General features: G+C 43.9%; 1 protein-coding gene across 1 annotated transcript in view; it reads left to right on the top strand.

The window, feature by feature from the left end:
• Positions 1-17,202, top strand: part of adarb2 (adenosine deaminase RNA specific B2 (inactive)) — a gene marked incomplete at both ends in the record, with an annotated part of 200,587 nt that overhangs the window by 124,132 nt on the left and 59,253 nt on the right. The window contains one exon of the mRNA XM_080489089.1: positions 170-1,122. Within this exon, the coding sequence (XP_080345215.1) occupies positions 170-1,122 (953 nt within the window). The remainder of the gene's footprint in view (positions 1-169; positions 1,123-17,202) is intronic.

The following is a 17,202-nucleotide window of genomic DNA, read 5'->3' as shown; positions in this document are numbered from 1 at the left end:
TTACCATTCCATTGTGTATCGAGTGGCTCAATCTGCCTCGAGAGGTTTTCCTTGATTCATTTTGTTCAGCCAGGATAAACGTGAGCGTGGAACAGTAATGAATGCTTCTCTGCCTCGCTCTTTGTTTTTTTAATCACTCTGAATCACCTTGTTTTTGTTGTTGAAACAGGCACCAGCAGTGCAGAGGTGAAGGAAAACCGGAACGTCGGGAACTTGGAGGACCGCTCGATAGGAGCGGGAGAGTGCCAGGCGCTGTTTTGCTCCGACTCGACGAGAAGCGGGAGCTCCGGGCTTAAGAGGAAGCGGCCGCTGGAGGAAGACAACAACGGGCACCTGTGCCAGCTCCGCCTCATATACAAGAAGCTGTCCTGGTCCGAGGTTCCGAAGAACGCCCTGGTGCAGCTGAACGAGCTCCGGCCGGGCCTGCAGTACCGCGTGGTGTCGCAGACGGGTCCCGTCCACGCTCCGGTCTTCTCCATCGCTGTGGAGGTCAACGGGCTGACCTTCGAGGGCACGGGTCCCACCAAGAAGAAAGCCAAGATGAGGGCTGCGGAGATGGCCCTCAAGTCCTTCGTCCAATTCCCCAACGCTCCCCAGGCCCACCTGGCCATGGGAAACATCTCAAACCCCACGGCGGACTTTACCTCGGACCAGGCCGACTTCCCGGAGACGCTCTTCAAGGAGTTCGAGTCTTCGCCGTGCTCCGACGGCCTCTCGCTCTGCAGCGCGGCCGCCGAGAGCGAGCTGCTATCGAGCGAGCTGCTGAGACATGGGCGCCTGCTCCGCCACACCTTGGACCTGATGGTGCAGGCCCAGCAGAGGCTGGGCGGCATCGTGCCGGAGCCCGAGGCGCCCAAGAGCCCCGTGGCTCTGCTCAACGAGCTCCGGCCGGGCCTGCGCTACGCCTGTCTGTCGGAGCGGGCCGAGGGGCGGAGGCTGCGCAGCTTTGTGATGGCGGTGCGCGTGGACGGGCGGATATTCGAGGGCTGTGGTCGCAGCAAGAAGCTGGCCAAGACCCAGGCGGCCCAGTGCGCCCTTCAGGCCCTCTTCAACATCAGGACGGCGCCCGAGGGGAGGAACGGCCTCAAAGCCAGCAGGAAGACTTGTCCTCATTTACCCCAGGTGAGTGCAGACACATCCCCGGCGTCTGTCCTCCGCTAAGCTTCTTTGGCAGCCACTCCACTTCCTACAGCGGCCTGTAATGACCAAAACAGCAGGCGTGCGGCGAACAGTCAAACGCCTTCCAACAAGTAATTAAGGAGAGAAGGAGATAGGAGCTAAGGAAGGGGGGGGGCAGCAGGGCTGATAAGGATATGTGAGTGCTAGCTGGCATTTTCCATGTGTTAAAAATAGTGTTTCCAAAGAAACATTTCTGTGTTTTTAGTTTGTGTGTGTGTGTGTGTGTGTGTGTGTGTGTGTGTGTGTGTGTGTGTGTGTGTGTGTGTGTGTGTGTGTGTGTGTGTGTGTGTGTGTGTGTGTGTGTGTGTGTGTGTGTGTGTGTGTGTGTGTGTGTGTGTGTGTGTGTGTGTTGGTGTTGGTGTTGGTGTTGGTGTGTGTGTGTGTGTGTGTGTGTGTGCTCTGCAGAGTCTGCAAGTCGGGTAAACAATATCTGTTTAAACAGGAACGCATGTAAATGAAGCTAATTATTGTCCTTGTGCCTCTGACACATGAGAAATCTCCGTCACAGCCCAAATGAGTTTTGCTTTTTTTCCCCCTCAACTCGGGCGTACGTGTTTGTAGAGCTGTAATTGGGGGAGTTTTGTAATTTTTGCAAAATCTCCTGTTTCCTCATGTGTGGCATCACAGTGTCTACAAACATTAATTCAATCTGTTGCCCAAAGGAAATAGAAAAGCAAAGAGCAAATCGACAAACAAACCACTGAGACCAATCCCATGCTCATTTACCCAAATATGTAAATAGCAATCAGAGCGAGGAAACTAGTTTTTGAGAAACTTGAGGAAATTGGAGAGCCTAAAGACACAGCGGCTGGATTGGCTGGCACTTGTTGACAGCCTTTTAAAACTCCATCGCAGCTGCACAATTTCATCTAAAGAAAATCTGCCCTGAGTAGATAGTCACACTGATTTTAGTTGTTTACTATTGTTTGCGCAGAAAGACCGAGTGAACTCTGCGACCCGGCAGTGTAGGTTATTGCTATATCGGTAGCTGAAAGGGAAACTTTCCCCCCTCGCTGTCCTAACACTACACAAACCAAGGAGGAGAAATGACACCTCCAGAGTGTCCTATTCCCTACAAGTGTTGCCTTGAAAGCGCAGGTCTGTGCATCGCACGCCCTTTACCGTGTGTGTGTGTGTTGCATTAGCGTCTTTCTCCAGCCTCCAAGAAGTAAACTGGCTCGGGTGTCCTTCCCCAGAGCGCGACATCAACCCAACAAACCTCCGCGTGTTTGCCTGGGAGAAAGTTTTTCTCTTTCTCCGCGCTGCCACGGTGTCTAAAAGGATTTTAAGAGGATTTGCCGCACCCGTTTAGTTCCAGAAAGCTCTCGCTTGTGGAATTTCTTGAAAGTCAGCCGTGCCGTCTGCCGGGCCCGAGAAAACTGTTTTTTTTTGTTTTTCATCAGTAAAGGACAAAAAGGGCGCTTGTAACATTCACGTATGCGTTAGTGAGCAAACATGTGGCCAAGAATGTGTTTTTTGGGTGTCATGTCTGAACTGTTGCATAATATTAACGCAGCGCTCTCGTGCGCTCTCTCTCTCTCTCTCTCTCTCGCGGCGTTCACTTCGCGAGTCGCTCTCCCTGCCAAGCATTGATTGCATGGGCAGCGGTTGACTACACTGCAGATGTGACGCATAATGCGGGGGTGTTTGCCAGCTGTAGCCTGAGGGTAGTGCAAACGCTGTGGTGGCAGGCCAACTTGTATGTGCCAGCTCAGGCTGTTCTCTCTCCTCAGAATCCCCACAAGCTCCACCTGTTGCAGGCCCCAGCGTTGAAGACGTCCTAGATTGGACGCCGCGGACCCTCCTGGTGACCACTGGAGTGCTTTTATCATGTCATTGTGGCCTCAGAAAAGGAAATAGGGATGAACCGATACTGCATTGCGTACTTGTAAGAGAACCCGGCGAGTATTATGTGACGTCATCCGTAAATTCAGCAGCAGGTGAACAAGAGAGGACCAGCGATGTCGGCCATTGATATACCGTATAGTTCCCAATAGGTGTGCAAGTGCAAACCTTGGGGGTGCGCATCTATTGGAAATTAAATAATATTAGATGGGTTGCTCAAAAATATGTTTACAGTAAAACTTTGGACCAGGGGACCTGGTAGGAGCGATTTTAACTGTTAACACACCTTATTGAGCGGACAGTGGACAGCCTCCCCTTGGTGCTGCGAAGTGACTCGTCGTCAGTTTCATTTTCACTTTAATACACACTTGGTTCAGTTATGTGCTTTTGAATAAGTATGTTTTCTCTCTAACATATTTGGCATTTGGTTCATTCAATATCAACCGGTCTTACAATTTGTCACGTCACAATTAGTAGTCCACAATACATTAGAATGCACCATTTAAGTTCTTATTTTTTTCAAAAATGTTCAAGGGGAGGCCCCCAATTAGTGAAGTTTGTTCTTTCTTCGTGTAGTCCACATCTTTGGAAAAGGAGGGTGCTCTTCTATTAGGCGGTGCTCTTCTATTGGGAACTATACGGTATTAATATTAATGGAAATGACAGAAGTAAGGCAGGCTATAAATCATGTTGCCTCCCAATACCCGAACCCAATTTTGACTTCATGTCGTTGACCTGAAGGTGCCTCCTGTAGAAAACAACAGACCCTGAACTGACATTGAGTATAAAACCAGTTGCTTGTTCTCGACTCATTTTTAGTTAACATTGCCTGCGGCGTTGCACCTTCATTGATATGTTCAGAGCTCGCTGACACAGGGATGTAAAATTCAAATGCCGTTGTTTGTTTTGGTTGCTGGTGCAAGTTCGCCGTCGGGCGTCTTCTGGACGACGCCCAATCAGAGCTGAAACATCCTTCTAGTGAATAAAGATTGAGGAGAAACGAAACTGTATTTAATTTCTTTAGAATACCGCAGATTCAAAAATACAGGAAGTGGTCGTCAGCGGTTTCTTTCTTTCTTTCTTGAAAATCCACAGATTGTATGAGAACTACACAAATATACGAGACAAGACGGAAAACCTTAAAGGACATTATGATGGAGTGAGTGAAGATGGATAAGAGGCAGATGACATGAATGGAAGTAAAGAACAGTGAGTTCAGTCGCCGTGCTGACCCGTCGCTGCCCGAGAGGATCCAACCGGCCCCCAGGAATTTGGTAGCGCCGTCGACAAAAGGCGTAAAAAATGTCTGAAACCATACAAACCTTGTGGGTCTAGGTTTTCTTTATAATATATATTGGTGGCAGGTTGGACAGTGATTGGATAACACTGCTCCAGGCATATAGTATCTTTGTAGATATAGTATGAAAATAATGTCACTTTTTATTGATTTTTTATTGTAATGTTCATACAGAGAGATTTCTCTAACAAAAACTGCTTGCTCACACTGACAAAGGCTAAAAATAATCATTTTAAAGAAAATAAGTATATTAAATAACAATGTGTCACTCAGGGTGTGATATAAATTTTGATGACGCCTGCTTTAGAAGGTCCAGGAGACGCCGGGCAGTGTCACTTAATCAACAGTGTTAAAAGGAGAAATCAGCATCAGTGGTGAGATGATTTACAGCCGACTCTGAGTCAGTCACACGTTTAAGTGTTTGTATTCTCGCCTTGTCTGGCGGCTTTTTTCAGCCATTCCAATGCAATTCAAGGCCTTTCAAAGCAGTGACAACATTGCTCTCATTCATAGTATTAACCTTAGTGAATACTGCACCAGCCATGAAGTCAAATACACTGATTTACTCAAGTAAATAAATAAATGATTACTTGCATCGTCTTATGGAGAATGTTGTGCATTCATTCAAACATAATGGGGATTCTGTTACGTTTGTATTACTTCATGTTGTGGAAGCACACAATGAATTTGATCAGTCGCTAAAACGCCGGAGAGCGTTATCGCTACTGATCACCTTCAAATTCTTTTTCGGCAAAACGTGTATCTAACCATTATACACTAAAAAGAAGCAGCTATAAAACAGCTGTTTACAAACCAGTCACAGTCCCCATAAAATAATTTCAGCAAGATCCCGTTCGACACGACAAGGTTTTTCGTTTCACATGCGCATGTACAGAAGAACTATTTGCTGCAGCCGCTTCGCGCACGCGCGGTCGCGGTTGTGTTTTCCTCGGCTTCCATGGAGACAGAGTCGGAGCATTCTCAAAAAAGTTCCACCTTTTGAAGCCGCTTTCAGAAAGTCGCGTTTTCATTGGCTCCCAGCGCAGTTTTTGGTGTAATCGGAAACCCCGAGACCGTTTTCCATTTTCACCTTTAATTTTGGTACAAATGGAGGCAAATTTAGTTGTTGATCATTTTGAAACTTATGCTGAATGTCCTACTGTGGAAAAAAATAAAAAAATACATACTTTTTTAGGGTTAAAAGAAGATTTTAAGTATTACAAACAAAGAAAAATCTCTACAGTAACGTTCATGAGATTCACGGTTCGGCATCATGAATTACAAATACAAGGAATAAATTACTGCGTTGATGATCAATCAACAGGCGATGTTAACGAACCCCTAAAAGACCGTATGAAGATTCATCTGTTGTCTTTTTTTATTGTAGTTTTATAAGCTTATAATATGTTCATTGACATCTTAACCACACTGATTGGCAATTGTTTGTGCAGAACAGAGAGAGAGAGACTGACTAGTAAATAAAATAATATAAACACAGTTTAAACTTAAGTAGTTTTCCTTTTTTTTTTTTTTATTAATAAAACTGCCCTTTGATTTTTGTTGTAAGACTTTGCCATATTAGTTGGTTTTCGCTCGGATCTCATGTGTACTCATTTTCAATAAATCGTGGATAAAGTAGATTATTATACTGCGTATCTGACTCCGTCCGTGGCTAAACGTTTCATATAAAATAAACCTTTCTCCCAGAAATCTATGAAACACTCGCACTAAGTTGGTCATTTTGAGTTTAATGCGGGACCTCTTTACGCTTTTCACATTATGAGTTATTATTGTTAACGGCCGTTGGGATCGACGGGCAGTAAAAAGCCTTTCATTTGAAATATCTGATGAGTTTTTACATACAGTCTGCAGCTGCAGTTACACTTAAGGTTTTTGCGCTAAAGCTGGTTTTATGATGTTAGTTTGTCTCCGGGGCATTCACAAAATGTGTTTTAATAAAATAAGTAATACTTTTACTCTTTGACTATTTCTTTTCTCTCAAAAATTAAAGGAGAGACGAGGCAGCCCCCTGGACGCCTGCAGTTTTCCTGCTTCTGTGCACACACTCATGAAAAGCATTAGATAAAACAAAGGCACTGACCTGGAATCAGAGATCAAACTTAATCTAAATGAATGTGAGACACAGAAAAAGCAGCACTTAATTGTGACGTGTAACAAAGAAAGGAAGAGGACATTGCACCTGTTCAAAAAATAAGAACTAGGAGTTGTTTTACTTCTTCCGACTTGGAGCCGAACTGGAAACTCCAGAGTCTCTCTCCCTCCTCCTCTTCCCCCGATGAAATATTTAAACTCAGCAGAATTGCGTGGCGCTGTATTCTTCGCGCACCTGCCTGCCTCCACATACATACTAAAGAATGAAACGAGGAGATTGACAAGACAAGCATGCGAGTTGCCGGTCCACACGCTCAGCAGACTCCAGCTCTCCTGCATGCGTCTCTGGAAACACACTTTTAACAATCCCAGCAGAAATGAGGCACCGGGCCACACTCTGCTTGGCATTAAAGAGATATTTATCTACCAGCAAGAACTTTAATTTTCCATCCCTTCATTTAACCTTTATTTATCTGGGGAAATCAAAGCAGGGTGTACCCTGCAGGGACATCCGGCTGCCGGTTCAATTCACTTTTATTGTGAAACCAGCTCAGCACAACTGCGGGTTCGTTTTGTGAGCGAGCTGCCTTGCTCAAAAACACCTTGGGTTGGTTTCTTCTTGTTCCCGACAATATCTGAGGATGTCCAACCGTCCAGCTGTCTCATATCGTCTATCCTGTGATGCTGGAACCAGGTGACAACAGATATACTCTGGACTTATTTCCAGTTCATCGCGTGCTATACACAAAGGCACCACACACACTATGGGCAATAATTTAAAGCCACCACTTTGCCTCAAAAAGCATTTTTGGGGGGGCTAACATAGCATTTCAGAATTATCCAGCTACAGCTGGTACTTCTTGGTTGAATGAACCAATGACAGCCATTCGCTCTATGCTGAAGGTCTTTCCTGCTACAGGAGTTTAAGTCTCCTTGTGAATATTTGGAATAATTCCGCTATAATAGCAGCTACAGTATGTTCACAACATAGATTTATCAAAGAACCTCCTTTATGCATCACAGCGTCTCTCGATTCAGATTTTGGATCTCATGTTTGGGTAAGTTAGTCTCCGGTCTGAATTAGAAACAAGGTTTGCATTAAGCTGAAGGTATTGCAAAGTGTGGATCTTTTAGGACAGAGTTACTTCTCCATGTGCTATTTCCTATCCCAAATACGCAGACGGAGCCTTTTGTCCTGCGTTCATTACATGGGTATGTTGGCATATTTTCAGGGAAATTACAGATATGTAGCAAACGGTGTAATACCACTGATGACCTGTGGGGGAAGTGTTGTGTCGTATAGCTCATGTGCGACGAGCAAAAGGAACAAAGAAGACTCACTTGGACATCAGAACCAAGAAGCTTCAAATGATCTGTGTGAACCGTTTTAAAACATCTTGACAAGCAAAGCTGAAAATAAAAGACAGCCAATTATCTACCAGGGACAAAAATACTTATTTTATCCGTTATGAACATGTTCTATTGATGTTTGGATTAGAAACTGTCCCACATGAATCCAACAACGTCCACTGCCCTCTACTGGATGTATTAGAATAGCAACTATGCCAACGTTTGAAACACACTCAGAGATTTACATCAGAGCTCTTGCATTCGATCTTATTAGAGTTTGGAGGCCAAAGTTCGGATAACTGTGACTTTACATGTATGTGTTCATGTTGATTTAATTTTAACTCGGTGATCTACTGGTTATATTTTAGTGGTCGAAGGTGAAAGCCATTGTTCTGAGGCAGGTATGTTAGAAAAACGTTCAAGGAAATGTCTATACATATTTTCATATGTAACCAAGAATACTATAAATAGTCTCTTATTTTACTTCCTTGAACACTCTGCCCCTCCTTTTATCTGTTCATTAAAATTTCCTTATGTATTTATTTTATTTATTTTGTTTATTTTATTTATGTTATTTATTTAATTTTAAATTTTTTAGTATTTTTATTTGTATTAGTATTTTTTTTAAATTTTATAATTCTAATTTTTTAAATTTTTTTTATTTTTATTTTCATTTTTCTATTTATTTATTTTTGACTTAAGTTCTGTTTTTAGTGGGCGGGTCACTTTTTTCCCTTAAGGTGCAAGTGGAATTTGGGGATTGGATATAAAAAAAAAGTTTCTTAAGTTTCTGCAATAACATCCTTTATGTTTAATCACCCGCTAATATAAAAGTGTTGTTTATTTCTGTTACCAGTTAATTTGCTGTTGGGGGGGGGAAAGAAAAAAAAAAGAATATTGTGAGTAGATTGCAGGGATCGGAAAAAGTACCGCCTCACTTTTAACCTCCTGATGGAAACTACAGTACCTACACTTTGCTGGAGGTGACATCAGATCCTAATCGCAGCGACGCCATAAAGTCTTTATCATTAATCAGCCAGCAGGAAGTCATTCTTAAACCCTGTAGCGCCAAATGCCTTTGCCCTATTAAAGCCTGCACAGCCAAGTGAGAAAGTGGCCAAGTAATCCTGACATCCCATTTTACCAAGTGGAATGATTACCCCACTGTTCAGGCCTTGATTGGCCACTTAATCGCCGCTCGCCGCTGCAACATCGCCAAGTCGACTGAGCCTGAGACCTGTGTGCAGCTGCGTGGAAGCGGAGAGTCAGCAGGTCCGCGCGGAAGGACAGTAACGGAGGTCAGCGGTCAGGACGCCGCGCTCCGCCGCCTCAGATTAAGGCCCATTTGGATAGGGAAATGCACTCGGCGGCGGCGGGGCTGAATGAAGATCAGGGTTAATGGACGGGTCGTGGGGAGAAAGCGTGAAAAGGCCGCAGATGAATTCTTCAGCGTAGCCGTGTTGCAGTGCGACGCGTAAAAGTCGCAGATTTTTTATTTTGACATTTTCTGAAATCAGATGCAAATGTGTGTTGTCTTTTCCTCACATGCAGTTTGGGAATGTTCTGATGATCTCTGAGCGTGAAGCCTGGCAGACAGTGAAGGAATACGGGGCTGGTCAAGTGGAGTAATTTCCCTCTGCCTCTGCCGCGGCAAATTGAATATGATTTCAGACACGTGAAGGTGACCCCTGTCAGCCGCTCAGCCTCTCGCAGATTGTTTTCTTTGTCTAATCTCTCCCACTTCTAATCTGTCTCAATATAAACAGCTGTGACAGGCTGATCATTAATTAATATTGCCACAACAAATTAGCGACAGTGATCTCCCGGCCAAGCGCCCTGTCTAAGATAGAAATCCACTGATTCACAGAGAGAGAGAGAGAGAGAGCGAGAGAGAGAGCGAGAGAGAGAGAGAGAGAGAAGAGGTGTGAGCAACACATTAGAGAAGAGTTGATTAACAGCTTCAGAGGCCTTGCAGACAGCGTTACAGCCTCAGCATGTGGACAGTGACAGCACACGGCGCTCACGGGATCGGATGTGATGATCAGCATAAGTGGCGGCGGCGGCGGCGAATGGACTGATCAACACATCTGCGTCCATTACTGCGAGCACACTGCAGGCACTTCGGCACGCATGCACGCGGTATTCCAGCGAGAACTATCAAGTGGGTGGTCGGCCACTTTTGATTTATATCAAGCTGTATGTCCAGCGAGCTCATGAGACGAGTGTCCTCATTTGCATGTTCGATAGTTGAGGCAACAGAGAAACTGAACATTGAATGAAGGCGAAAGCTGTCACACGGTAATGATTCCATTTTTATCCATTCATCTATTTTACAATAAGTTTTGAATAAAGCACAAGAAGGTTTCGGCCTTTTGTGAGTGTTTACAAGCGATTAATGAATCAATTTACCTCTAGAATGCTTTATCCAAGTCTCGGAATGAACAACAATTTGCCTCAAATGCATGGTTTTTTTGTTGTTGTTTTTTTTGTGAGGAAACCAGAATACCCATTCATGCAAAGGAAGAAGTTGCAAACCACTACACCACTTTTTCCAGACTTTTTCCAGACAAAAACGATTAAAAAAGCAAAACGTGATTCTCTGATGTGATTAAATTCATCATCACAGTGATTTTACATACTTTATTCATCCCCTTGGGGAGATTCCTTCTCCGCATTCAGCCCATCCTGTTTATAGTTTATCTTAACTACACATTCTCAAAGCAGTTTGGTTCTACGGCGCTGCTGAGGTCAAGGCTCTTGCTCAATGGTAACTTGTCAGCAATGGGATTCAAACCTGTGAACTTCCAATCTCAAGTCTCTAAACTCTTGTCCACCGCTGCCACGATGACCAAGGTTGAAAGCCTTTCTCAGGCTCGTGTTGCACAATGTTTTGAACCGAGACGTTTTCGCTCTTCCTTTCAGAAAAGTTTCGCATTTACACGGCCACTTTTTGAAAACGATGTTGGTTTCCACAGAAATGGCCGAAACTCCGATACTGATGTCATTTTACACGTAGGGCCACTCCAGTGGGTGCTGTGGTTTGTTTTTGCTCTCGCACATGTGCAGAACAACTATTTACTCCAGTGGAGTGTTTTCAAAAAGTTGCTCCTTGGGAGCCGTTTTTAAAAAAGTTTCATTTTTAGTGGCTCCGGACATTGTAGTTATGTAAACGGACACCCAAAACACAACGAAATCTTTCCGCTTTCACTTGAAAATGTAGAAAGTGGTTCCTGGGAGTGAGTATTTACGAGGACTCCAATTAGTTTGAACCTGGGACTCTTCTCGCTTTGAAGATAGAATCATACTCTGAATCCAACAATCATTTTCAGTTGCATATCGTGAAGCTCAACTCAACTCGTCTCGTGGTGCGAAGAATTTTAGTCAAAGTGCAAAAACTTTCTTTCCCTGTGTCGTCTTACGGGCAAAAGGCCACAGAGTTGGTGAAGAGATCAGCACAATTTGCAGAGCAGTGGAGAGGCAATAAAACCAGCCTGCTTGTAAAGAAAAAGGGTTTTTATTATGCACACTGTGTTATGACAGTGGCTGTACAGCCGCTCAGCGTTCACTCTATACGTTAGTACATACGGTCTGACAACAGAATGTAAAGCAACAGTAGGGGGGGGCGGCTCCTTCCTGTGACTTTCCAGATGGATAACAGTAAGCCATTACAGAAAAGAACAAGTTAAAAGCAGCTTCTCATCAGGACCCTCAGGGTTTGTGGATCAAATAGAAAATCCACTTACATTCTGATCTGTCGTTTTTATGCTCTCTGCCTTCACGTGTTCTTTTTTTTTGGGGGGGGGGGGGGGGGGCAAACAAAGACAGCGGTCCACACAGTGGTGATGTGGTTAGCACTGCCACCCAAGCAGAGGCGCCTTTCTGTATGAAGTTTGCATACTGTGCGTGTGCGCAGGTTTTCTCCATATAGCTTCGTTTCTTTGTACATTTCAAAACCATGTTGAGACTAATTGGCGTAACGTGTGAAATGTGAGTGGTGACCCGTTGAGGGTGTACGCAACCAGCAGGGATTGAAACCTCTGGGCCTCTGAGTCGGATAAAGCTGTGTAGAAAATGGACGGAAAGTAACGCAGCATTTCTGTTTTCTATCCGTATGTCTCTGATTGATGAGTCACGACACACAAAGAGCTCGTTCACACTGGCGTTAACATGCGTTCCGGGTGATGAGATCACATGCGGCGAGCTACAAAGAAAAAGTGTGAACAGTCACCAAGCTACTTTCACCCAAACCACTTCTGTGGCGTGAACAGCATGCGTCGCCGACGTGTCCCAGGATGATGTATAATACATCACACGTAGGTGCGCATGGTCTGCGTCAGGACTCACTTCTTGTCATCTGATCACCCTAGTCAACAGATTTATTTTGTGTGGAAATGACCAGTTTTTCACCGTAATGATTGGAACCATATCGAATTTTTGTCCTGTGTGTTTATTTCTTGTTAATAAGTTCCACTGAATGTGAACATGGGGTGTGGTCATGGCTGATGTGCAGCAGGTGTGAAGTTTGGGAGGGAAACCGTATTTGACCATGGTGTTATGTTGGGTCATGATCGTGAGTAATGATGAACAAAACTGTGATGACTTGTGGATAAACACAAAAGAACATGGAAGCGTCGGTGCAGAACGACGAAACCACTTGACTCTCGTAATGGACAGTTATTATTGGTCCACAGAGGAACGCACATCTCAACGACCTCGGCAGGAAACTCTACACCCCCCCCCCCGATTGAGAGTCTCGATTAATGTTATTTGAAGCCCTAGAGATGCGGCCCTGTTTCTAGAAATCACTCTGCCGAAATAGACTCGTAACCAAAATATCCCAAACCGGAGTCCCAGTTGAATTAATCCTGAATGACGTGTCGGAGAGCGCCAGTTCGAAGACGAATCCGGGCTCTGACCTCTGTGAGCGGCAGCAAGATGGGAATTCTTTATGTCCGTCCTTAAAGTGTCTCATTACAGTTGTGTGCAAGAAGTAATGCGAGCAGCAAGCCGCTGTTTGCTTCTGGGCCATCGTTCTGCCCTTTCACCACCCACTTAGCTCATCATTTGGTATTTAAAGTAAAAGCAGAGCGAGGGAGAGTGGAGATTTGTGTGCGAAAAGGAAAAAAAAGAAAAAATCACCAAACAATAATGTTTGAATGGGAGCGACTCTGTACATGGAAAGGTTAGAATCATCCTCATCTGTCTAATATGTATGCAAAATGTGACCTATGAGGCTGGAAGGCTGTCAAGTGTAATGCACCACGTCGGCATGCGGCTTTGAGGGAGAATCCCTGAGCAGAGAGGAATTGAAATGGGGTTGGCCGGGTCAAGTCACCTCGCACATACAGTAAAACGCCCCTGTAATCTATTCCGAAGCAGCGTGCCACCTCTGCTCGTCCTACAGTATCCGGAGCCGCCGCCACTAACTCTTCATTCTTTGTGACAGTCCTCCATTCCCCATTTTCCTCCCACCTCCTCCTCTTCCTCCCCCTCCATCCCTCCACAGCCCCTAGCTGTGAGCCGGAGCATGGCTATAATCATTTCTGAAGAACCTCTCACACTTCATTAAAAGCATAATCAAGTTCATTACAATTTCATCGGCGTTCAGGTAGCAAATGGCTTCCGATAAATCACGACTATTGGTCCTGTGTGGCTGGCATGTGTAGGTTTATCTCTGGCTCTCAGGCAGAGGAGGGAGGCGGGGGGGGGGGGGGGGGGGGGGTCTGGATGTCTGGCCTTTAAATGACCTTCCAGCCCGGAGCGGTGGACCGTTGTCTCTCACTTGTCGAACGGGAAATCAGTGGCACGCCTCGCAGAGGGGACATCGGATTGTTCACCAAGCCCACGGGGTCGCAGCAGATCAGCAGATGTGGCATCCCGGGGTTGTTTTAACCCTGATCTCTGATGACGTGTGATTTATTGTACCTTGAGCTGTTTCAGATGGCCATTTGTCTCAATTATTTGGAATTAGATTTATAACTCTGCCCCTATTAAAGAGGTGGAAGCTGCCAAAACAAAAATGAGACCCTGTAATGAAAGTTTTTCATGGGGTTGTTTTTTTTTTTTTTTAATTGAATTTTTTTTTACTGCACCGACTTTCCTCAAGTCAGACCAAAAACAAGTTTTACTAACCTCTAGCTACATTCCTATCAGAGGCACATGCAATAAACAAAAGTTCTCAACTGTTCTCTGCAGACACAACCGCTATCAGACCAGAAGTTACCAAGTTTGCCCACTGGTCATTGTGGCTGGCAAGTAGGTATGGATGAAATAAACCATCATCTAATTATCTTTAGTGATAAATCTTCTGGAGGTTTTAAGGTCTATAGATAAATAACAACGGAGGGATTAGTTCTGACAGCTGCCGTGTCGGCTGCAGCTGACCAACGTTCTGAGGAAGTACAAAAGACAAATACAACATATACATAGACTATGCCTATGAACCATTTTACACATTTCTTGTGAAGAATAAAATGTTCTGGCCAAACTGATCTTTGTTCTTGTTCTTGCCGCCTTGAGGAGACCAAGAAATATGTCTGATCTTGTGGAGAGTGCATGAGCCTTGAACTTAGGCCCCGTTTACACAACATTTCAAACGTTTTCGCCTTTTCGTTTCTGAAAAGTTTGGTGTTTACACAGCAACATTTTGAAAACGATGCCATGTTTACACGGAAATTTGAAGAACGGCTGAAAACATTCAGAGTTTTCATGTTGAAAGTACAAACACGTGACCAAAATGCAATAAACATCAGTAATGGCCAGTACATGGTCAAGTTGGATTTTTCACCATTTAAACTGAGAAATTTTTGAAAAATTCCACCTTGGGAACTTTTCGCTGTCGTGTAATCGGACTCTCAAAACGTGAGGAAAGTTTTACATTTTCACATGAAAACATTAATGTGTTGCAGGAAGTACTTTGAACTTCAAAGTTAATTTTTCCCTTTCAAGATATGAAAATGGGAATTTGTGTTTTAATAATGGTAATACTGAATGTTAACATTATACAATGGTTTTGGACAGAGCCAATGCTTGCCAGCTGATATAATAACACATATAATATTATAATAATTGAAAAGCCAGCAAAGTGAATGAAGCTGTAAGGTGAACCAGCAGCACCGAAACTAAAGTAAAATAGACTGTATAAACACAAAGATATTGATTTGAAATAAATGTACCAAGTTTTGCAAGGACAAGGTGCAAAAACACTGCTAGTATAGCAACGTTATTGTATGAAACACACCCAGCAAATAGAGAAAATGTTCTGAACATGGCAAGTGTAACATCCTAGCAGGCTGATGCATTAAAAACAGAATTGTCTAATGAGTGTAGAAACGTTGAACAAAGTTCGAACTGTTTGCCCAATTCCCAATTCCCAAGGGGAAAGAAGCAAACAGAGAAAACTGAGAAAAATACAAATGAAAAATGAGCCGAGGAGCTGTAATACACATATACATGTATCTTTTATATATATATATATATATATATATATATATGCATTTTTTTAATATTACAGCCACTCTACTTAATGGATTTTAGATTCCAGCTCTTCTTGAATTTAGTACAGACATTTGTTAATTAGTTGGGTTTTTTTAAGGAAATTTCTAGAAACAAATGTTCAAATGATCAGTCCTGTGATTTTCTGGAAAACACTCATACCCCTTAGGTCCCTTGGCAGTGGTTGTTCCCCTCGAGCTACTAACTCGCTCCACTGATCACTGGGACCCTGTGGACCTCGCAAACCTCTGTGGATACTCTCCTGAGTGGGGAAATTGCTCTCTTCTTGATCAAATCATTACATAAAATTAAAAAAAAGTTAAAAACTATCTGCCTTCTAAAAATGCAGCTATATCGTCTATCAAATTAACTTGGCTTTATAGAAATCATTTAAGATGAAGACAAACCAAAGATGGTGAGGTAAGCAGGGAATAACAGGGAAACTGGGCTCAAGTTAAATTAATGAATGAAGGGAAACTCATGATAAGTTGGGAACAAAGCTAAGTTCACAGTGTGGAGTAAACTTAGCTGACAAATCGAGCATGAAACGTGAAATGTGCGAGTCGATGCACATTAACAAAGTTTTCCTCCAGAGCGTCATGACTCCGGTCCATATTCTCCTGAGAATAACAACAACAATCTAATTCCGTCGTCTGTCCGCCCGAATCTCCGTGTACTCGCCATTGTTTATGTTAATCTCGTCTTGTTCTCCAGACTTGTGTGGTTTCATCGCAAAAATAAACAACAGCACCCTCTAGTAGCCCAACATGAAAACTACATGGTTTTAACATCTAACGTTTCTGAAATGGAAATGCAAAAAATATGTTTCCGCTTGAAACATTCTTGTGCCAGCGGGACATTTGCTTAGTAGAAAGTAGAAGTGAAAACAGGAGAAACATCCAGCTTTGCTTAGTTCAAACAGAATTAGAAGCAACGGGAAACTGATAGGTCCAATAAAAGGATCAAACCTGTAGCCTGGTTCTGCCCAAAGACAATATGACGCCACATCCATCAGTAAAGCAGGTGGAGTAAATTCCTGGAGCTGTTTGTCCAGATAAATTGAGAAAGCCTAAATATGTGCATTCAAATATTTCTGTAAAAAAAATTTTTTAAACTGCCTTATATTTGGCTTCTTTATTTAAAGGTGGTATCAATCTTCTCATATACCTTCATAAAGCAAATGAGTACATTGCTCATGCTGCTGTTATAAAAGACCTTCTGTGCAGCTTTGCTGTCGTTCTACCGATTCTCCCCGTCTCAGGATTACAGCCTATCATCCTCAATGAAACTATGAAGGAGTCTGGTGAGAGTGTAATTAGTGGAAAAGATGGAATAAATGTACCGAGAGCCACACGTTTTTCTTTTGACTAAATTATTCCAAAGAAGGAAAAAAAGGAAAAAATGGAAACGCAAAAAAACCCAAACATCTGTTACCTGTGGCCCGCTCTCTGGGACTGCACTGTGTCTCTCTGGGGGGAGACGGAATGGGGGAGGCTGGAATGAGGTACGACTCGGTGTGTGTGTGTGTGTGTGTGTGTGTGTGTGTGTAGGGATGAGAGGTGGGCGGCGTGTGGGGGAGGCGGGGAGCGGAGGGGGAGGGTTAGCCACAGAGGTGAGGATGGATGGAGTGCAGTGGGGGGAAAGAGAAAAACCTCAGCGGAACAAAAGACCTTCAGGATTAATTAGGCGTCAGATTGGTTGCAGGGCACAGTGGGGGGAGGGGGGTGGGGGGAACAGAGAGAGAGAGAGAGAGAGAGAGAGAGAGAGAGAGAGAGAGAGAGAGAGAGAGAGAGAGTTTAGCATTCTGAGAAGACCTCGTGTCCTCAGCCCTCATATTTCAGCCTGTCTGCCCATGAGTATACAACAGGCAGCTAGTTAGGGCAGCACTGTGCCTGGAACCACTGTCCACCGGGTTATGGATGGAG

Source organism: Lipophrys pholis (genome assembly GCF_963383615.2).
Source record: "Lipophrys pholis genome assembly, chromosome: 20".
In the NCBI taxonomy this organism is placed as follows: Eukaryota; Metazoa; Chordata; class Actinopteri; order Blenniiformes; family Blenniidae; genus Lipophrys; species Lipophrys pholis.
Note: the sequence above shows the minus strand (reverse complement) of the source record. Positions and strands in the feature narration are given on the sequence as shown.